This window comes from Sarcophilus harrisii, chromosome 5 (assembly GCF_902635505.1).
Source record: "Sarcophilus harrisii chromosome 5, mSarHar1.11, whole genome shotgun sequence".
NCBI lineage: Eukaryota > Metazoa > Chordata > Mammalia > Dasyuromorphia > Dasyuridae > Sarcophilus > Sarcophilus harrisii.
The window spans coordinates 206,197,692-206,221,803 of NC_045430.1; the positions used below are offsets into that span (position 1 = coordinate 206,197,692).

Consider the following 24,112-nt stretch of genomic DNA (forward strand, 5'->3'; position numbering starts at 1 on the left):
TAAAGACATCATTTTATGTGGTATTATATAGTAATAAAAATAAGAATTAGCTTGGCTGAAACTGATGTTTGTGGCTTTAAGAATCTCAGTTTTGGCAGCTACAGAGTTCAAACTCCAAATTGTAGTATATATGCTTGTGTTTGTACCAGCAGCTGAGTCTTTCCAACTAAATTTTATTCTCATGCTTAAGCAACTACTGCTGGTCAGAGATCTTTTTATCTTTATGCTTGTTTTTTGATGCTATTCAAAAGATAGATAAATAGTCAGGAAACATTATTCCTGTTCCTGGTGACAGTGAGCCCAGAAGGAACTGTGGTTTGAAAAGCACCATTATTATGAATGGGGATGGGGATAACTGCTACATCCTCAATTTAACTAGAGGAAAATTAATTATTACATATGGATTAATCATAGAGAAGAATATCTTTTATAGTGAACTATGTTATACCAATATGATTAATGATGTGGTTGTATCTCTTAGTGGTTTTAGAGCATCCATGTCAAAAGAAAATAACAGATAATTAGAATCTTATAACCCAGCTTCACACCCATGTCATAGAAGATTCAACTTCATAGGCAGAAACTCTAATTTGAGAATTGAAGTCTCATTCCAATAGCTGATGCCAAAGGCTTCTGGCAACCATTTCCTGATATTTTAAAACTTCTCTCAAACTCTTTAGTTATCTTCAGGATAAATCATAGAAAGCTTGCTTATATTTGTCAAAGCCAACCTTGATGCAACAATTTACAAACATGAATAAGTATTCACCATCCAAAAGAATTTTCTTTTATACCTTCTTTCTATCTAGCTACATTTTCCTTTCACAATCAGATATTTTTATGAAAATTTGGACAATTGATCAAGTCTTTAAGGTTTGCTTACAGTTCCATTCCCAAAATACTGAACTATTCAAGCCGCTATAAACTCTTTTTGATCATTTACTTGGGGTTCTTCTCACATATACTCACAGATGGGTTTTTTGAGTGGCTTAGTGGTGATGGCACACTTCTTGTCTTTATTCCACCATTGGCTTTGCTTTCTTCAATGGCATGCTTATTTCCATTTTCAGTAACAGTTACCAAATTATAGAAAAACTTGGGAAATTCTTTGAATGTGACTAGGCCACGAATGCTTTTTACCTTTTGTGAGTCAGTACTTATTGCAAAAGTAATTCAATGGAAAGAATACTACATCAAAAGCTATTCCAATTACTAGTGTTGTATGCCTGTTGAACATGTTACTTAATGTTAGTTTTCTCATTTTTAAAAACAGCTCTGGGGCAGCTAGGTGACGCAGTGGATAGAACACCAGCCCTGAAGTCAGGAAGACCTGAGTTCAAATCTGGTCTAAGACATTTAACACTTCTTAGCTGTATGACCCTGGGCAAGTCATTTAGCCCCAATTGCCTTAACAAAAAAGAAAAACAGCTCTAAAATTTTATCATTCTGTGATTTTAACAAAGTATTAGTTCAGTGGGTTGTTGTTTGTAATGAAAATCTGTAATGATATATGTTGTGATGATATGTGACCAAGTAGAATGAACAGTTTATCTCTTCTGAACTTATCAGCATAAACCAGTCTTTTCTGGTTCCTTCTGGTCATGACAGGAGATATTCTTGAAACTGGTCCCTTTTTAATTTTTAAATTTTGTTATTTTTATTATATTATAATATATTATATAATATATATCATATAATTATATAACATGTTATGTACAATATGGTATAAATATAAATTTTATTATTTGATCCCAGTCTTTCCTATTTCTTTTAGGAGCTTTTCTTAACAACAATCTTCTTTTCTCATTTATTTTTTTCCTCTCCCATTTATTTTTATTCTCTTTTTTGTCACTGTGTCCTTCTCAGCAACTTACAAACTTGAATAGATATTCACGATCCAAAAGAAGTTTTCTTTAATTCTTTTTTCTATCCATCTACTTTTTCCCTTCACTATCAAACTTTGGAAAAAAGTTTCTGTACCCAGTGCCACCATTTCTCAAATTTACTCCTTGTTAATTCCTTAACTGTTTCCAATTTGGCTATAATTCCTACTATCCTACTGATGAACTCAGAGTTCACCAGTGATATACTAACTAATGACAGTATTAAGTGGCCATTTTTCAGCCCTGATACCCTTGATCTCAAAGAATTGATTTAGAAAGAACCTTCAGAAGCCATTTACTCAAACCCGTGGAATCCCTTGAATCCCTTTTAGAACTAACCCAAGAAATGTTGATCTAGCTTTTGAGTGAAGATTGTGGAGAACCCATTATATGGCTTCTGCACCAATATATTCCATTTCTAAACTTTTAAAGAAAGTTTTTCTTTACATTTAGCCAAAAATCTGTTTCTCGTTAGCTTCCATCCTTGCTCTAAGTTCCACCTTTTGGGGCTAAGAAAAACACAATTCCCCCGTTCCTTTCAAAATTTGAAATTAGCTGTTACTGTTTCCTCCTGTGGTCCCCTGCTAAAATGTTATGTTTAAAACTGAACATAGCATAATAGTTGAACCAGGCTAGAATGAAGTGGGACTATCACTTATCATGCTCTAGATACAATGCCCTTGAAAGCAGTATAATATACTAGTTTTTATTTGTTTCAGTTTCCAATTCATGCTCCACTCATGTTGACCTTTCAGTCCTGCTAAAAATCTCAGTATTGTTTATATAGGTACATCTCAGTTTTGAATTTTTAAAGTTGAATTTTTGATTCATTGTGGGACTTACCGTTTATGCCTTTTAAATTTTATCTGAATAGATCTTGTTTATTTTTCTCATCTGTCTTTGTTTTGTTATTTACCATCTTAGCCATCTTTTCAACTTTGTTTTTTGTTAATATAATAAACATAATCACCTTTGTCCAAGTCGTTAATAAAACTGTTGAACAGCACAGGAATATGAACATTCCTTTAGCATTCTATGAGATTAGGAATGGATCATTCAACTGATTTCAGATCCAACTAACTTTATTTTTGACTAGTTCATCTCCCATATATACATAAGGATAGTATGAGGAATTTACAAATAATTTGCTGAAATCTTGGGAGACTACATTCTCCTGATCCATCATCCTAGTAAAACTGCCAAAAAATAAATGAGGTTTGTCTGGCATGACATGTTTTTGATTAAGCTATGCAGGCTTTTAGAAGTTACTACTTCCTTTTCAAATTTGTATATATCTCTTTAATAATATATTTTAGCACTTTCCCAGCAATTGAAGACAAATGTATTCACCTATAGTTTGCTGATTGTTGGAAAACAGGATATTTTAACTAGACCTCTGCATACCTCTCTTATTTTTCACAATCTTTGAATCCTAGATTTAACAGTGATGCAACAATAAAATTAATCAGTTCTTACAATAAAAAACTCTACAACATTTATTAATGTCTGTCTCTCTGTCTGCTCTCTTCTTCTTTCACTCTATTTTCTCCTTCTTTACTCCCTCCCTTTATGTCATCTTTCTTGTAAATCTCCTGATTCTCCAGCCTCTTCAAAACCTCCTCAGATTCCTCATAATCCTTGTTAAGTCCTTTCCCCTTAAGGTGGGTGTACCCCAAAAGAGTCTTTCCTTGTTGCTTTTCTCTTTTTCTTGGAAGTCTACTACATTTCTATGTTTTCAGTTGTCACATTTAACAGATGATGCCCAAATCTTTATCTCCACTTTCGGTTTCTCTTCAGAGCTTCCCAGTCCAACTCCCTACAGGATATCTCTTCTTGTTTCTTCTACTACATTTCAAAATCAACGTGTCCCAAACCATGGTTATTAAATAATCTCTTCACCTAAACCTTCCAGTTTCCCCCAGTGTTCATTCTTTCCTATCCCCTACTTAGTAGACCAATTAGTTATTGGTCTTGTTTATTTAGCCTTCACAATATTTCTAGCATCTGCCCTGTTCTGTCAATCTTAGCTACTACATATTAGTACAGGATCTCATTACCATGCTTGCCAACTCTTGTAGCAACCCCTTCATACTCTTGTGTCCTTCAGACAAGACTTATTCTTCTCATCATGTTTCTCACCTCAAAAATCCCCATTGATTTCCTGTTGCTTATTAATCAAAATTCAGACACTTTTGTTTGGCTTTTGTGGTTCCCTTCATAATCTGATGCCACTCTACCTTCTTGGAATTGCCTCATAGTACTGCTCAGATTAGGGCTTTATTGTAGCCGCTCTTGGTTCTGCAACACATGGTAGAATATATATTCTTTATCTGTGTTTGATGATAAGCATTAAACACTTACTAGATCCTGTTTTGGGTGCTGGGGCAAGACAAAACAGATCTTTCAAGGACCTTACATTGTAGCATGGGAGATTACATACACATATGTAGGTATAGAGGATGCAATGTGATTTATTGAGGAAGAATACCACAGACTGCTGAAGGGATCAAAAAAGGCTTCGTGTAGAGTGCTTGAGTGGATCCTTAAGTAAATTAGGACGGACATATGGGGAATAACCAATTCAAAGACATGGAGATGGGAATAATGAAGTGCCATGTATAAAGAGAAATAGTAGGAAAGTCATATTATCCAGAGTATATGAAAGGAAATAATGTATAATGAGACCAAAAAGATTAATGTAGGTTCAAATTGTGAAGAGCTTTAAATGGCAATAAGAGAATTTTGATACTGGAGGAATAGGAAAGCACTGAAGTTTATTGAGTATGCAATGATGTAGTCAAGATTATGCCTTCAGATAAGTATGTTAAAAGAAGATGGATTGCAGTGAAGAGAAAGGTGGCTTTTGCAGTAATCCAAATGCAAGGTGATGAAGCCCAGAAGTAGGGTTGAGGCTATGTGATTGGGAAGAAAGGAATAGAAAATACATTTAATGGAAGTAGGAACTTTAAAGTTTAATAACTGACAGGTGTGTGGAGGAAGAGGAATTGGAGATAACTTTGACATTGGAAATTTGGGTGATAGAAACAGTGGTGGTTACCTAACAGTGATAGGAAAGGTTGAAAGAAGCATGAGTTTAGGAGAAAATCTCATTTGGATACATTGGGTTTGAAATGCCTTTGGAGCTTTCATTTGGAAATATTAAAAAGGCAGTTAGTTTATGATGCAAGATTGAAGTTCAGGAGCAAAAGCAGGGCTATATGTTTTAGATTTGGGAGTTATCTGTGTAGGGATGATTATAGTAGTGGGAACACTGATCAAGTCACCAACTGAGGGAGTGTAGAGGGAAGATCCAGGACAGAGCTCTGGGATAATTTTTCATTGTTTGTGTTGCTCCTTCCACCTGGAATGCCTTCTTTTGCTCCTTACACTTTTATTTTGTTTTAAACCATATTTGTCAGCGAAGGGAACTCCCAGTCAGCAATTTCCTCCTAATGCCAGTAGTGGAATTTAGTCTTGGAGCACTGAAAAGAGAATTGACTTACCCAGGGTTACATAGCCAGTCTATGTTAGAGGCAGTAATTTGAATCTGGATCATCAGCTCAGAGACCAATTTTCTTTCCACTATCACAAATGTAGACTTGAGGGTTTAGGCAGCTGCCAGCCTCCACAACTTCCCTGTGCTGCCCAAACCAGATCAAAATGTAAATGGGGGAAATATTTAACAAACTAAATAAAAATACAACATAGTTATCTTTTTTATCTTATCCTGTAAAAAGTAAACTTCATAGAGGCAGTGTATTTTCCAAATTTTTTGTCTTTTTCCAATACATGGTTTTGCACATAAATGTTTAGTAAATATTTCTCTTTTTTGAATTTGCACTATTTTATTTGTTTTTCATAAAGTTCATTTATATCCGCTACTGGCCATGAATGATTCAAAATTGAAGTTGAAGTTTGTTTATGAAAAGTCTGTCCAAGTAGTTGCCATAAATCACATGGAAATATTTTTGTTGTACAATTTTTTTTGGTACCTATGTTGGGTTACTTTATAGACTTTTCTTAATATTTTAGGTGCTTCAAAATAAAATAACTCAGGAATGGTTATTCAAATAATCATTCTAATGCTATAGATTCTAAATACTATAAATAAGGAAAGGATAATATGAAAAAAAATTACAGAAGCAGTAGAGTGAAGTTAAATAGGTTTAAAAGAAAAAAAAAAAAGCTGAATTTCTTGTTAAGAACCAGAGGAAGGAGACAGCATGATAGATTTCAGTGTAAATTGATTTATTTTTTTTTTAATGATGAGAATCACAGGATAAGAAATCTCTGCTACTGAATTATATGGTATTGTGGCTTAATGAAGTTCAAGCAAAGATGTATGACTGTGTAATTATCTGGAGAAAGCTATTTAGTTGACAAATAACTGGAGGATGCCTCTGTTCCTTTTCCCTACAATTCCAAGGGTATCTTTGGGGATCTAGGTCCAAATGGCAATGTTTTTATCAGTCAAAAGTAAACCTAGGAGTTAAAGTATTTTTAAAAAGTAAAACCAGGATTTGTCTTTTCTCCAAGTTGAAACTTGTGATTGATTAGCTTTCCTGGGCCGATCTTGGAGAAAACTTGAAATGAATCCATTCCTGGGACTCATCTCAATTTGAATTTGCCTAAACAAAGATTCTTAGACAAACTTTATGAAGAACAGATAAAGTAGTGTAAATTCAGGTAAGAAAAAAAATTTATTTTTGCATGCGAAACCTTGTGCTGGAAGACACATGGAATTTGAGAAATATACCACGCTTCCATGAAGTTTGCCATATACAGTTTGAGACAACAAAGATGACTATAATTAGAAAAATATTTAATAAGTACATTAGAAAGATGCCAAAACAGGTGGGGTCTTGTGCACAAACTTAGCCAACAGATGCCAGTAGGACTTTCGGAGCAGGGCAAGAAAGTATATGACTTTAAGGTTCTAACAACCAACTCTTAAATGAGAAAATTGTTAAAGGGCATGGAGTTTGGAATGGCAATGATTGTGATCCAAGAAAGACAAGTCATCAAATCAGAGCTGAGACCTAGGGCACAGGATAGAGAAATGGCATGATAGTGACAAGTGCATGAAAGAGGAGAAATTAGCCAGAAAAACAGGGTTTTTTTGTTTTTGTTTTGTTAAAAAAAAAAAAAGTATTAGATTTCATGTTAACTGATATTTCAGCTTCTTATCCTGCCAAACTTTCCTAGAGCTGAAAGTCAAAAAGAAAAAAAAAAAAAAAAAGACTAAAATATGACCTCTTTTCTTTTTCTCGTCCCTGTCCAACTCTTTGTGATCTCACTTGCAGTTTTCTTGACAAAGATACTGAAATGGTCTTCCATTCACTTCTTCAGATCATTTTACAGATAAGAAAATTGAGGCAAACAGGGTGAAGTGATTTTCCTAGAATTGCACAGTTAGTGTCTGAGACCAGATTTAAACTCAGGAAGAAGAATCCTCTAACTCCAGGTTCTCCATTGTGCCACTTAGCCGCATCTAGGTGCTAGCTAGTGTTAAAATGATCAAAATGCAGGCAGCAGCAGGAAGGGAAACTCATGCTATATTGTAATAGTAGATAGGCCCTAAATAATGGATTTTTGTATTAGATATAGATTTCAGAATCTTAATTCTTGAGAAGGAAGTATATTTATATTTAAGTGTAATCAAATTTCACTAATGTTTAACTGCACTTAAAAGACTCTAGATTTTAAAATTAGGCATATAGCTTCCCTATTTAAGGATAAAGGTCAAGATAGGTTATAAAAGAATGAGAATATTCATATTTGTTTTTGAGTGTCCCCATAAAGAAGAATTCTGTCCTTTGTACCAACTTTCTCAAATAATCTGCCAAGAATAGAAGCTGTGGAGCCTACTGTTGTCCACTCTCAATGATGCATCAATTATTTGGTGATATGAAGTGGGCATCACTCAGCATCCTAATCTTGGAACTACATTTTTACCCCATTCCTTGTTGAACAGCCTGATTGCTATAAGAACAACTTCTGTGGATTATATACTTCTCACCTTAGATCTAGCTGAGAATTAGCTTCTCTGTATTTTCAGTGTGTCAGAGATGCTCTATAATGTAGCTTCAGCCCTTAGATACTATCTAGGAGTCTCCCAAGCCAGAGAACCATAGGACTCCTTGTAGTCATTCTCCTTCCTGTAATCAATCACAAGTTGTGTTGTAGAGAAGAAAAAATTCTGTAATTTTGATTTCATATAGGTAATTTCATAAAATACATTGATTTGTATTTTACCAAAGATTATCTGGATTTTGCTGAATTTCAGAACTTTGGAAAATGCTCTTGTGCATATGTATGTTTATCACTGTAACTTAACAAAGCTCATTATATTTTATCCTAGTAGCCTTCTTTTCATCAGAAGGTGTCATCATCTTTCTGTTTATCCAGGTTCACAAATTCAGAGTTATATTCAGTTTCTCATTTTCTCTCACTTCATGTGACTAATTTCTTGACTATATTTCCTTCTTCCCATAACCCAGCCATCATCCTTGTTCAAGGCTTCATTATGCTTCATCTGGAGTATTGCTGTAACCATCTAATTGGTTTCCCTGCTTCAATCTGTCTCATTCATTCTAAACCCCACTATACTGCCAAAGTGATTTTCCTAAAGCACAGATCTGACCATCTCACTCCCCTATTCAGACTCTAGTAGATCTCTTATACTTTGGAGAACAAGTATAAATTCCTGTTTAGTAGTCATTCATCAGTCAGTCAAGCATTCATTAATGCTTTCATTAATTAAGTTCCAACAATAGCCAGATATTTTGCTAATCTCTGGAGATATGAAGGAAATTTAAAAAAAATCGCTCTTTATGGCTCTTCACAACCTTGCTTCATCTTTTTCCAGGTTAATTACACATTCATCCATCCGTATTTCTACTTTCCAATCATTGGTTTACTTGGCTTTTCCTCACACACACACTTCTCCATCTTTCAGCTTTCCACCTTGGTACTGACAGCTCAATGCCTTTAATTTACTCCCTTAACACCTTCATCAGTGAAGAAGAATCCCTGGTCTTCAAAACATTGCTCAAATATCACATTTTACAAGAAGGCCTTTTCTTCCAAGGGTGCTTTGTCTCTCTGAGTTGTGTATATAATTATATATGTGCATGTTGTCCTCACTCTTAGATTTTAGGCTTCTAGAGGGTAGTGATGTCTTTCTATTGATTGTTGATTATAAAATAAGTCAAAATTCCATGGCCTATTGATCAGTAATAACTATTCTTGCTTAAAAGATAACCCATTAGCCTTACTATGAGAAGCATTCTCTCTTAACTTTTTACATATCTTTTCTAAATTCATTTTGAATAGAGCCATTATAATTTTTTTGGAAAGTGTTACAGGTATTTTATTCAGTATTTGATATTTGAAAATTTGTGTGTTCCAGAGATTTATTCAAGCTTTAAGTTACAGTTTTTTAGCCCTTGATGGTCTAACCTTATCCTTTGTTGAAACAGCACATTTAAAGGATTAATCAACCTAAATGATAGACAGGAAAAGGCTTTCTTTCTTTTGTTTTCTCCTTACTTAAAAAAAGGAGAGAAAATAGTATAAATTTGTTTTTATAATTTGTGCTTCATACAGCACACACCTAATTTATTTCTGTCAAACTTTTGAATTAGCTTTATAAAGATTATACAGATAGACCAGCATTGTCATAGTTAATAGAAACCTGTTCAGTGAGGTCTGTGGGCTTCAAGATCAGTAACAGTGCCAATGACAGTGAAATATGGCCTTATCAAAAGGAGAATTCATAAGAGGCTGCCCTGGGACACTACACCACTGTCCTTCTGTGTATCCTGACAATGTTATCTGTCCTCTCAGTACGGAGTATCAAATGTCTGTCATGAGTACAGAAATTAATTTAATGTCACCTGAAGACATGCAATTAATCTTTTAGAGGTTTTCATAATACCTTTACAGAAAGAGTTGCCAGTTTGGCGGATTTGGATTTTGGGGTTTAGCAGAAGATAAGGAAAATTAATTTTTCATCAGGGTTAATACAAGCTAGCAGAGCCACAAAGGCTGAGAAAAATGGTTGGGGAATTTGTCAAGTGTTGTCACTCTAGAATAATACTGCTTAACGTCTGATAGGTGTAATCAAGAGTTGAGATTTCTATAGAGAAGGATTAATCAATTTGCTCACTACTGAATGCAAGTCAGTGATATCACTCCTTCATGGGGTTTAAGAATGAAAATAAGATTTGATCTGTCAAATTGTAAGAAGTGCTGACACTATCAATAGGCATTTTTATCTGTACATTTAAAGCATTTGTTATAAATAAATTTGTCCTGCTAATGTTGATGGCAAACAAACCATCTTTTTGTAAGATTTGTCCATGATATAACTCTTAAAAGAATACTATCAGCTTACTGAAGTCAGTTTTCCTTTTAAAAACAATAGCATCCCTCCTATCTTTCCCCTCCCCCCCAAGATATATTGTTGCTTTCACAGTTCATTAAAGGGTCTTCGTTTCTGAAAGAAAAATGTGGTTTAGTAGAAGGAAAGAAAAACTTCACTCTTTCTCTTTCCAGAGAAAGAGGAAAACTGCTTCTCTAACTATGTACAGTCGTAGAGCATTTTGTGAAATGCAGTTTTTCTTGTTCAACCTCTTGTGAAGATTGTGAACTTGAAGTATTTTTCACATTTATGGAGATTTTTTTCTTTCCCTGTATTAAGAATGCAAAACAATGCTGTTTATTTTGAATGTAGATTGTATATCACAAAAGATTAATATTTCGAGGTCTCTTTCAGTATTTGTTGGTTATTCTCTGTTGACCTTTAAGAAAACTTACATATTTGAGGCATGTCTATTAAAGTATACGTAATCATTCACATTTTTAAGTTTTGAACAATTCAAGTAGAAAATTATACTCTATGCTCTTGATATATATCCTGGTGGTAAATGAAATGCAAAGTCTGAGACCCAAAATCAGGTCTTTCATTTGAAAGTAGATAGGAAGTTCTACTTTTAGACAACTTAATGTTGTTTGCAAAACACAACTGATATTTTGTTAATAATCTACAAAAAATAACTCGATAACCATTCATTATAAATTTAAAAGCATCACATAACTGCAAAATCTCATTTGTTTAAAAGGGATGGTCTGGTTGATTTAATTCTAGTGTGAATTTTTCTGTGACTATATACTTGCCTCTGTCTACTCTTTTGCTATCTCTTCAAGTAGATCCTATAATGTTCTTCCTTTTCATGGTCAAACTTTTAGAAAAAGATATTTGTATATTTCTTGCTCCCTCTTTCTTAACTAACTCCCATAATTTCTTAATTCATTTTTTATAATAGCTTTCTATTTTTCCAAATACATGCAAAGATGGTTTTCACCATTCATTTTTGCAAAACCTTGTGTTCCAAATTTTTGTTCCTCATTTTCTTCCTCCCCTCTCTCCTAGACAGCAAGCGATCCACTATAGGTTAAACATATAGAATTCTTCACTTTTAATATGGTTTCTGATTTGATTCTTGACTAAAACTGCCCTCTTTTCAAGGCCTCTTAAATTAAAGTTCTCTTAATTGATAAATCCAGTGAACTTTTCTTATTTCTTAAAATTTTTCACTTTTGATCTCTTTGTAGGTTTTGGCAAGGTTACCAGTCTCCTTTCCCTGATACCCCTTTTTCCATTGGTTTTTTGATAATGGTCCTTACCTATTTCTTCTCTTTGCCCATCTAGGTTATTCTCATTCTTTCTTGTTCCGTCATCACCTATCTCCTACTCTTTTAACCATGGTTTGATTTCTGGGTTTTTTTCTCCTTTTTCTCTTCTCTAACAGTGATCTCATCAGTTCTAATGGGTTCAGTTATTTACATAGATGCCTTCCAATCTAGCTATCTGGTTCTTATATCTCACCTAAAAGCAGTTCCATGTTACCATTGCATTTTAGAAAATTCTTAACTGGCATTTTAGCCTCTGAAACACATCCAAATAGAAATTATATTTCCTATATTTCCCCCTAAATCTGCCAGTCAGAAAAATATTCTTGTTTGTGTTGATTTGATCATCATCTTTCCAGGCATCTATATTCAATCGTAGCATTATTCTTAATTCTTCCTTTTCTCTCTCTATATCTATATGGTTGATGTGCCTTATGCTCTACTCTTTATTTACCAACCTTGTTCAGGCCTTTATTTCTCACTTGAACTATTGCAAAAACCTCTCCAAGAAGCTGTAGCACCTACATTGGCCAGGCCCTGGTAAACTCTCTTTGTTGATGGGCTAAACCGGGTTGAGGGTAACTGATAGACCTCAAATCTGTCAGTGATGTAGAGTGGTATTTACTTCAAGCATTTCCAAGCAGAGCGGGCAGGAGAGAACAGTTTGAAAGCAGCTGAAGCAAATGCTATGGAGTGCTTAGAGCTTGTTCAGACATCCAGGACAACCAAGGTCATCCATTGCATCATCAGTCATCCTGACTTATGTCCTGCCATTGGACTTTGATAACTCAGGAAGAGCGAGTGAGGCTGAAGACTTTATACCTTATGTAAAATCAGTTCTCAAGCAAGTTATGACATTGGTTGTCTTAAAAAATGACAATCAACAATTTTGAAATAGCCTTCTAATTGGTCTCCCAGCCTAAAGGCATTTTCTTCTACATTTCATGTTCTCATAGCTATAAAAATAATCTTCTTAAAGCTTAAGACCACCACATCACTCCATTGCTCAATATTCTTCTCAATTTGGTCCTATTCTTTCTAGACTTATTTCATGTTAATAAACCTTTGGGCACTCTTTATGTTTCAACCAGACAGGACTACATTTTCCTGTAGCTCATTCTCAGTATCCCATCTCCGACCTCCTTGCCTTTGTTCAGGTTTTCCCCTGTGGGTCAGGATGTAATGTCTTCCTCTTCTACTAAGCTGCTTCATGACTTGGCTCATGTGTCTCCACCTTCTTTCCTAGTCTCCCAACTTTTGAGTGTTCTGTTTTTCCTCAAATTACTTCATATTTATTTATCTTTGTTTATATTTTACCTGTTTTAGTTGTGTGGCTGTGTTCACAATGTGATTTCCTTCCTTTTTTCTTCCCTCTCTTGCTTCTTTCTCCCTCTGCGTCCCTTCTTTATGTGTATGTAATAGACTTGTCATAAATGCTTGTTGAATTAGTTTCTTTGGGATATAAATTCCACAAGACCTGGCTTTTTAGTGCTTTTACTCATGGAGTGGTCTATAAACATGCATTTGAAGTGATTTGTTTTAAGGAAATGTTTGACATTAGGTCGTTTGTTTTTATGTTTTGTTTTTAAATATGCATTGCAGAAAACTGCTTAAGTCAGTCTTTCAAATATTGGTTTGATTTTGTTTTTTATTTTTGTTTTAGCTATCTGTCTCTGGATAGATTAGTATTTTTGGTTGATATATTTTTAAAGACCACAATTTTCTCTGAGAAAATGACTATTAAGTGTTACTTTTAATTATTATCCATGTTGGAATTAAATCACAATTAAAATTTAATTCCAAACTGTCTTCCTGTGCGGGAATTGTGCCATACACTTTTAATAAATTCTGGAATGCATAATTTTTAAAAAGACTCTTAACTGCTAATAATTGTGTTATTTTATCTAAAGAAATAGCACTTAGCAAATTAGAATTTTTCCTTCAGGGCCTCTATATAACCTCTAGTCTAAATAAAAAATGATTATTTTTATATTATATGTCATCCTGATGAAAGAGAGAGAGTTGAAGCATTGATCCCCAAACTTGAAGTATACCTTATGGTTCAAAAGCAGAGGCAAATTAAAAATGAGTACTTTGGGGTTGTCAGAATTGCTAACCTCTGACCTAAATAAACAACTAACTATGCCAAATTTCATGTCTAGCCTAGATATGAAGTTGAGCATGCCAGTTCTCTTTTTATTTAAAAGCCATCTGCTAGAATTAATTGCTTTAATATTTTGTGATAACACATTAGTTCATAGTAACGTTAGCCAAACAGTATTTACCTGAGATTTCCCCCTCTCTGCTAATGTGTGTCATGTAGACCTATGTGAAGTGGCTGAAGAAAAAAAGGCATTGACATAAATCATTTTACAAAAATGCACCTATCAAATTTGTTATATATCATTCTCATAGTTATTTCTACATAACATGGTTTCCAATACACATGCATAGAATTGAATATGTTCCCTTAATTTCCTTTATCACTTTGAGAGTGATAACTAAGTATAATACTTTTGGATTAGAGTTTAGCATTTTAGATCTACATTTTAGGTGCTACTCATATAATATTTGTTTAGTAAATACTTTTTCGTTGTTGCAATCCCAGAGTATCTTCAGCTTTTGTTTTGTCCATTTCACCTAGTCTTCTATGAAGATGTTACACCTCCTATCCTTACTAAAGAATTCATCATGAATTGGATAGCTGATTTGTAAGACAGTAATACTCTGGTTATTAATAGAATTTTACATAATTCATTGAATATCAGGAAATTTGTTATTAAGATTGAATTGAGTAATGGCTATCCAGGATCAGATGTGCAAAATGGAAGACTTTTGATAACAAGTAAAAATTGGATGTCCATGTTAAAGATAGAAACTTTTTATATCTGAATAATCTGTGAGGAATATTTCCTGTAAACCAGGAATGGGGAATGTCTGGTCCATGGGCCATATAAAGCCTGCAAAATCATTTGGTATGGCCTTACCAAGGCAAGTGCAGACAATAATGAGCTGAAAACTAGGTACAACAAACTCCCATTGTTTGAGTTTTTACATTAATAATTTTGTATGGACTCCAAATTATTATATTACATTACATAATATATATATTATAATAACATATATAATATATATATGTCGTGTTATGTAACATTATAAATATCTAAAGGGCCCTTCAAAAAAAAGAAGGTTCCCCACCTCTGATATAAATCCTTTTGTCGTCTTTACATAGCACATCCCTCCTCCCCCCGAAAAGGCCAGTCACTTGGTCATCAGAACTAATCAGGCCTCAAATAACTTTCTACTTTTTGTGACCCTGGGCAAGTCATTTAACTTGTATTTACCTCCATTTCCTCACCTGTAAAATGGAGATAATAATAGCACTTGCCTACCAAGGTTATTATGAGGATTAAATAGGGTAACATTTGTAAAGTGCTTTAGAAAATATCTGGCACAAAGTGAGTGCTATATTCTCATGCTGTTTAATTTCTCTGTTGCTGCTACTACTACTATTACTACTACTGAGCTGATCCAATTTTAAGTTGAATTTCAATACTTTAATTATTATTAGGTTTCTGACTTTTTAGAAGGGCAGTAGTTAAAAATTAAACAACTTGACAGTGAAATTCAGGTGACCTGGCTATGTCACTATTTTTTGCCATTTAACTTTTCTTAAATTTACTTCAGTTTAACAAGCACTGAGTGTACTATGTGTCAAGCTTTGTAAATTCAAAGGCAAAAAAAGAAATGTAGCATCAAAGAGCTTGTGTCCCACTGGGAATAAATAATATATACACAGATACAGTAAGCACAAAATATATAGGGAAAAACCAACAACTGAGGAAATCATGAGAGGTCTCTTCGAGGTTTAGTTGATTCTTGAAAGTAGCCAGGGGTTCTATAAGACACACGTATGGAAGGAAAGCATTTGAAAGCTAGGCTGGGCCAGCCTATCCAGGGATGTGTCAAGATGGACTGCTGTTATATATACTAGGAATATCAAATAATAGACCAGTTTGGCTAAGATGTAGAGTTCATTAAGGGAGAAAAATGTGTAGTCAGGAAGCTAGGGGACCTGGATTGGGAAGACTTGATCAGACACTACTGGTTGTATGACTCTGGTCAAGTCATAAGACCCCATTTACCTTAGTTTCCTTGTCTGTAAAATGGAACTAAAGAAAGAAATGGCCATTCATTTCAATATCTTTGCCAAGAAAACTCCAAATGGGGTCAGGAAGAGTTGGATACAACTGAGCAACAAAAAACAATATAAAATTACTTTAGTATTGATGTTACCTTCCCCCAAAGTGTTTTCTTATGCCACTGTCAAAGAAAGAGAGAATAATGATTTTACCTGATCGACTTTTCGATAAAAGAAAGCACTGTTGACTGCTTCTGTATGAATGTGGTCTAAGTTCTCATCCCACCCCTTCCCCTCCATATCACCTACAGGTGGTAGTTCCTGCTGCTTTTGTCTCTAAAATTGAGAGGTCTGCATTTTGGAAGGAGAGATGATAATCCTATCTAAGCTTCTTTTGTACCCTTCCTTTCAATTAAATACATCAAATGTTACCAGAATAATAATGGTATAGGTTCATAACCTTGGACTAACTCTGCATATATGATATGGGAAACTGACCTATAGTTGAAAACCCAGCCATGGATAATACACAAATTGTATCACTTCTATATTTAGTTTTAAGAATTACTGATGGGAAATGTTTAGTACCACTTTAAGTTACCCACTTTTAAAATTTAATCTTCATATTCTCTTTTTGTTAATATAGCCTGTCTACTTAATTGCCACTCTCTGTAGAATAACCTTAAATGATTGGTGAGGTCACAAAATAGATGAAAATTAAACTTGGGCTTATCAGTTATCAAGAGTTTTCACTTCTGAGTTTATATTATCCAAGACATTAGGGATGGGGGTTCCAGATAACAGTCGTTAGATTATACCTTGGTACATAGAATCTTGTATGTTTAAACTTTGAAGTGTTCATAGGGTGCTAGCAAGGATAAATTGATTTGAATTTCATTGTAAGCTATAATTTTTACACCCTTTTTGAAGGCTTGTTTTCTGAAGTTCATTAGCCTTCTTGAAGATTCTCTGTTTTCAATTATCCTTTGCTTGGTTATTGGTGTTTTTGTTTGTTTGGGTTTTTTTTTTAATCCTACATTATTGGTCACAACTGAGACAAAGTGATTACATGGTATTTCATCTGAAAGGTTTTAAATGTACTCATTTGGGGAATTTTATTTACTTATTGATCAAAACCTTAGGATCTAGGCACTAAGGACTTAACACATAAAAGACAATCCCTGCTCTTCAGATATTTTCATTCTGTAATTCAAAGCATTTAAGCACTTACTGCAGATAACATATCTAACTCTTCAGTCTGGCTTTCACAGTATTTACCTTGGTACCTATCATTGTCTCAGATTTTCTTCTTAGTTCTGTTTTGTAGTTTTCATTGCTCTGCAGATTTGGAACTCTTGCCACCTGTTGATGGACAAGGGTCTAAACGTTATTTTGTGTTCTTCATGTTGCTTATCAGGCAGTTATTGTATAGTATCAGTGCATGAAAGGTATTTGTACTTCTCGATTGTCTGTCTAATTCAGCAAGGAATAAGGGAAAGATTATGTAGAATGAAGTCAGTTAAGTTTATTAATTAATAAGTACATCCCAGAAATGCAGCTACTTAGGAATGGAGATGATGGTGGTAATCAGTTGTTATAATGTTACAACATAATTGCTGGCCATCACCACTACTAAATCAGTCTTCTACTCTTAGGAAAATTGTTCAGTAAAATAAACTGCAAGAACATTTATTTACATTATTTTGTTGTTCATTCATATCTGACTCTTGGTGACCCCGTGGACACTAGTGCTTTCCATAATATTTTCTTGGCAAATATTAAAATGATTTTCCATTTCCTTCTCTGGTGGATTAAGGCAAGCAGAGGTTAAGTGACTTCCTGGGATACCTAGCTAATCAGTGTTTGAGACAGGATTTAAATTTAGGTTTTCTGACCCTAAAAACCCAGCCTTTTTTTCACTGAGCCATCTAGCTGCTGCTCATTTTCATCATAGCTACCTGATAAAAAAGAACATAATCAATTTCTAAGATTTGAGCATGTGTTTCTGTTTACTAGGTGTAATAATAGCTAGCATTTATTTAGTTTTTTAGGATTTAAAGGTGCTTTAAAAAATTTCATTTTATCTTCATAACAATCCTAGGAATAAGTGCTACTATTAGCTTCATTTTACAGATGAGAAAGCTGAGACAGACAAAAATCAAATGACTTATTTGCCTAAGGTTATATAATCAGCAAGTGTTTGAAGCCTGATTTGAATTCAGGTCTTCCTTAATCTATTCACTGTGCCATTTATGTTTAGATAGTTACAATCCCATTTTTCTTAAGACAGTGGAATGAGTTGAAATATTTATGGGATAGTAATGTGGCTTGAGCTCCAGGTAAGGATGCATAGTCGTTTATGTAAATTGCCAGGTTTTAACAAACAATGAATGAACCTTTAGGCAGCATAAGTGAAATGGTCCCGATGTTGAACATATTTCTTTTAAACTTCAGCAGTATAAAGTAGGGGATTTTTTAAAGTCCTAGACTTCCCCAAAGTTTAATAGATACATATATAAAGATAAAGGTATCACAAATGTTTTTATATCAAATGTTGAATTACTTATTATTATTTAAAATTAGGCAGAGGATTTTCTGTTCCTCCCACACACATTAAAGTGTCAGATTTGTTTGATAATTGTTTTAGTTCTTAGTTATTTATTAATAAAATTATACTTCCTAGTAGGTTTCTCAGAAGCTAATATTTGATTGAATAGATACTGAACAGCATGATACCTTGTTAATTTCAGCAGGGGGGAGAGAATGTTGGCTTTTTTCACCCAGAGGGTCAGCCCCAACGACTTCCTCAATCTCCAGAACTAAGACAGCATCCTGTTCGCAAAGTCACACTGACAAAGGGAACAACACTTCATCAACAACAGCAATCTCCAGTTGCAGCTCACATACACTCAACTGTTCCTCCAGGAGTTAAAAACATCCAAGGAATTCACCCAGCAAAGAAGGTAACATTTTTTCTTTAGAATCAGTTGGCCCTTTCAGCAAAGTGAAGAATGTATTTAATAAACACTAGACTTTTTTTTTTAAAAAACTAGTCATTTAGGAATTTAGAAATATCTATTACCTGATCTTGATACAGTGTGTTAAGGCTTGAAAAATATTTTGCATACATGATCTCACTTGATCCCCACCATCTTATAAAGTAGATGGTTATCCTCACAATTACTCCTAGGGTGTGTAGAAAGGGTGGATGATAGAGGAATAGTGTTGGAGAATTATTTGAATACAGCTTGGTTAAAAATATATTGTAAAATTCATGGGCCCATGTGAGTCACACTGATTTTTTCCAAGATTTAAAATAATGAGTAAGAATAATATGATGCCAAATAAAATATTTGTTTAATGTCCAGTCAATTAGTGAAATACAGATTCCTGGAGTATCTAGGTGGGGTGAGATAGGTGAAGCTTTAAGCTATTCAATGGGTGCGAAGGGGCCAGCCTCCTCAGAAGGGTCTGATTGGATGTTGTTTGTGCTGAAGTGTGCCTCATCAGCTGAAATATTTGAAACCTTGTTGGTGTCTATAGGTATATAGGTCTATGAAAAGTTCATGTAGTGGCTGTTCCCTCTTAGCAGGTCTGAAAAGATAATGAAAGTTAGTGAGATTGAAGGAGACAGCTACTGAGGCCATTCCCAAATATCTAAACCAGAAGACTCAGGGTAGCCAGGATATCTAGAGTCTTTTCTCAGCCACCTAATTTGGAGTGTCAGATTCCGGGCTAAGGTCAAGGACATAGTCAATTCTGGTAATAATGTCTTTGTCTCAAATTAGTTAGGTCTCTGAACAATCACAGGTCAGAATCACTGGGACTCTGAAAAGCTGCTGTTGTCCTCCAGAGCAGGCAGGGAGCTGAGCCACAAATTTAGTCTGGGCCAGGACCCCATTTGTCCAAGTCTAACCACAATACTGGCTTTCCCGTCTCTAGCTCATCCCTTCACATAGCTGCCAATTTGATATTTCTAATGTATACCTCTAACTATAATTTTTTTTTCCTTAAGAAGTTGTTGATTATCCATTGTACTTAAGATAAAATAATAAACTTCTCTTTGGAGTTTGAAGCCCTTCACTGTCAGGCTCCATTCTAAACTGATTGATTATATAGTAATTTTTCACATACATGACATTGCATTCCACCAGGCCTCCATTTTCTTCCCCATAACACACACTGCCTTTTATTTCCTTCCTCCATGTCTTTGGAAAGGATGCTTTTTATTCTGGGATGGTCCTTCCTTCTTACCTCTACTTCTTCAAAGCCCTAGCTCAAGAACTGCTATCCATATAAAAGCACTTCTTCATTCCTCTAGTTGTTAATAAACAACAGGCTAAAAGCATCAATTCATGCACATTTGCCCTTTCCCCCCAGGTGAACATGAACCTCTTACTTTATTTGTATCCTAGCACAGTTTCTACTATATTGTGGATGTTTAATAAATGCTTGTTAATTGATTGATAGTTACTACAGGTGTTTTGTTATCCTTATTTTATAGTTGTGCAACCTGAGGCTTCAGATTTTGCCATGATCACACAACTCTTAAGTGTTAGAAGGATATTTTAAATCTAGGTTTCTTATACTTCTACGAGATCCACTATCTACACCATGATGCATCTCACTAGCTGGGGTATACAGTGAAATCAGAATAAGTTCATATCCTTCTTCATAAGTTTGATCTTTGACTCTGGGAAAGTTATATAACGCCTCTCATTATCAATTTCCTCAAGGGCTGGTCTTGATGGTCTTTTAGATTTCTTCCAGATATAAAGCTATGATTCTTTGATCCTAAAAATGACTATAGATAAGTTTTCTTCAACATTTTCCTAATGGGACAACCCAACTTAGTATCCACATGGATTTTAAGTTTAAAATGTGTTCAGTTTGAGGCATTGACTTTGGCCTTCAACACCCACATTTGGAACTTTTTATACTTAGCCTCCTCTTCTTCACCTGAGAGTCTCTCTAGCTGAAATTTATACTTTTGTATAAATTAATTTTGTATAAATTAATGATTAATTAATGATTTCTTCCATTAAGGCTTATGAATTGTTTCTAAACAATCTTTGGTATTAAAATATGTTTTCTTCCTTTGGCAGAGTAAAAACCATTCATCTATTTGAATTTTTGCTTAAGTTAAATGTGTCACTGTTTAGTAATGGTCAGAATGCTGCACAAGTATGGTGCATCAGCAGATTCTGACTTTAGTTCTGGCTTTTTCTTCTTTTTTTTGTTCTCAATAGTGTTTTATTTTTCCAAAATGCTTGTAAAGATAAGTTTTCAACATTCATTTTTGTAAGACTTTGTGTTCCAAACCTTTTTCCTTCCCTCGCCTTCCTATCCCCAAGACAACAAGCAATCTAATACAGGTTAAATGTGTACAGGCCCTTTAAACACTAACATATTTATCATGTTGTGCAAGAAAAATCAGACCAAAAGGGGGAAAAAATGAGAAAGGAAAAAAAAGCCCAAAAGGTTTGAAAATACTATGTTTTATGCTTTGATCCACATTCAGTCTCCCCCCCCCCCCCCTCTCTCATATTTTTGTACATGTTAATTTTTTTCCCTCTTTTATGATTTTGTTGTGATGCAGTTCCAAATTGATTTCCAGAGTGGTTGAATCGTTTCACAAATCCACCAATAATTTATTAGTTCTGGTTTTGCTAAACCTGACCCTTGTATCATGGTGTGAGGCATTCCCTTTCTGGACTTCAGCTTTGGAAATAATTGTAAATCATCACAGTTTTAAAGCCCCTTCAAAACTCTCAAAATTCTGTGGTTCTGTAATTCTAAAGTTCCTATTAATAATTTACCAAATTTAGGTTGAGATTTTCTTTCTTTAGATAAATCCTGAAAACATTGATCCTTTGTGCAGAGCCATTGGGATTTCCTTAGAATTAAGGTAATATTCTAGCTTCATGTATATACCTTTATGGTACCCTTGATATAGTTATATAATTTTTAAATGAATTCAAGGAGAGTGATAATCCCTAATAATGCGATCATTCTTCCCCTGTGCTTATACTGGTATTTTTCTTGCTTTTCTCCTAATAATTGATTAAACAAAAATTATTTATCTAAATGTATTGTCTCCCAAGTGAAGAAGTTACATAGTTGGCAACTTGATGCCTTTTCTAAATAACAAAGTACTCATTTTTCACATTATGTGGTGTTTGCTGTAGACGCCAGTCTTTCTCTGAAAAGTTAATTGTATTTCCTTAAACATTGAGATTATTGGAAATAGGAAAATACCTGATCATATTCAGAAAAAGAGATGGTTCAACCACAAGGAAAAACATTTTAGCAGAGCAAGTGAGAAGGGACAAATAAAAGCATATGACATCTGTACCAGGTTTTATCATCTATCAGTTGAGCACTTGAAGTCTGCTGTTAACAGTTGACGAGGTAATAGTAGAGGTTTCTTCTTCTTCTCCTCCTCCTCCTCCTCCTCCTCCTCCTCCCCCTCCCCCTCTCTCTCCCCCTCCCCCTCCCTCTCCCTCTCCCTCTTTCTTCTTCTTTCTTCTAAATGATTTAGACTTAATGACATCCCATTTAACTCTCACATTCTCTGATGATAGATCCTAATCCATTGGTTGAGGATCCCTGATGTTAGTGATAAATATCATATACCTTAAATTGACCTTGGAGCTTTGTTTTAGCAATCAGCTATTTCTTGAACACTTGTACTAATTTTTTCCAAATTTTTGAAAATTACAGTTTTGTTAGTAATATTACAATGAGGATTTTAAATTTCACATGTTTTTCACAAGAAATCTTATAGTTGATTTCGTGTAGCTAATAACTGTTGAATGAAACCAATTTCCTACATATGAAAATATTATTATTTGATTTTCATTAAATCTTGTTTACCACCTTTATTTAACTACAGTTCTGACTTCTTTTGAAACCTCCTTATTTTCCCTTACACATAATTCAAATGAAATAACTTCATTAAAATTTTAAGGAATATTGTGTTTTTATATAATTATTACTTCTCATTGAAACTCACATAGGTCTCAAGAGTTCAATTTAAAATTTTCCCCACTATATTTCTTTTTCTCTCTTCTCTGATTTTCTTAGTAGGTAGCTATTAAATAAATTTTAGTCCTCTTTACTCCAGTAGTACTGCCTACTAGAGTAGGGCAACTGAATTATATCTAAAAAGTTATACTTAAAAAAGCCTAACCATAGGCATTTTAGGAGAGCTCTGTTTAGTGAACTATGGTCCAAAAGCTTAAAAATGCTATTTGCTCTACTATCAGTTTTTGTGGACTCCTTCCCAATCCAGTTTCCAACATGGCAGGTAAAATATTTTTAAAAAAGAGTTGAACAGATATTGACTTCATTTGGGGGACTTTTATGGTTCATAGTCACGTTTATAGGCTTTAACCATCAAGCAAATGACCTGATAACCCCTGTGAACAGATTATATTTAGCTCTTTTCATTAGCTTGTATTAGCTCACATTTATATAATGCTTAAGAGATAGATTATGTTTGCTTGGTAATAGCCCTGTGTGACAATAAAAGTGCCATTATCATTTTCCCAATTTTCAGATGAGAGCACTGAAATTTACAGGGGTTTCATGAGTTCCTTAGGAATTTTAAGTAAGACTTCTGCTCTTAAAACAACTGCATTTTATATCAACTAGGCTACCTCTCAAATTTAAATCGAGTCTTCAGTATTGATGTGTCTCAGGCAACAGTATGTTAGAGTAGAGAGAACTTTGGGTGATCCAGGAATTTTAACTCTGACTCCGGACCTTGATTTTTTTTTTTCCCCTGCAAAACAAGTAAGTCTAACTAGAGCTGATATCTTACACTCCTTCCACTTCCAAAGTGCTGCACACTAATGATTAGATAGTAAAATAGTCTGGAAAGCTGAATGACAGTGGACAGGAATCTGCCAAAGAGAAAATTAACTCACTTGCCTTTGTCAGCTGTTGTGTATTTCAGTTTTTTCTGAGCTGATTGCTTACTTTTCATATCTTGATATCTTTGAAAATAACCAAAGCTCAAATTTAGTAAATCACAACACTCTTACTCTTTGTTGTTGGCAGGTCATTATGCATGGGAGAGGCAGAGGAGTTGCAGGCCAGATGGGCCGGGGACGCTTGATGCCAAATAAACAGAACCTGCGCGTGGTGGAGTGCAAACCTCAGCCTTGTATTGTGTCAGTTGAAGGGCTTTCTTCATCAACTACTGATGTCCAACTGAAAAACCTGCTGATGTCAGTAGGACCCATTCAGGTAGGTCACCCTTAATTTATCATCTATATGCCAAAAGTCTTACATACCCCTAAGCCAAATTAATTCTGTGATATCAAATGCTATGTTCTTTAAGGGTTGGTTACTTTAGTTTAAAATAATCTTTGAGAAAGGAAAGATA

General features: G+C 34.4%; 1 protein-coding gene across 9 annotated transcripts in view; it reads left to right on the top strand.

Annotated features, from left to right (window-relative positions):
- RBM33 (RNA binding motif protein 33) overlaps positions 1-24,112 on the top strand; it is a 168,479-nt gene that overhangs the window by 111,248 nt on the left and 33,119 nt on the right. For 8 of the 9 annotated variants that reach the window (XM_031939523.1, XM_031939520.1, XM_031939521.1 and 5 more), the window contains 2 exons: positions 18,471-18,683; positions 23,785-23,973. In XM_031939523.1, coding sequence (XP_031795383.1) covers positions 18,471-18,683; positions 23,785-23,973 — 402 coding nt within the window. The remainder of the gene's footprint in view (positions 1-18,470; positions 18,684-23,784; positions 23,974-24,112) is intronic. The other variant, XM_031939526.1, reaches the window with a different exon arrangement.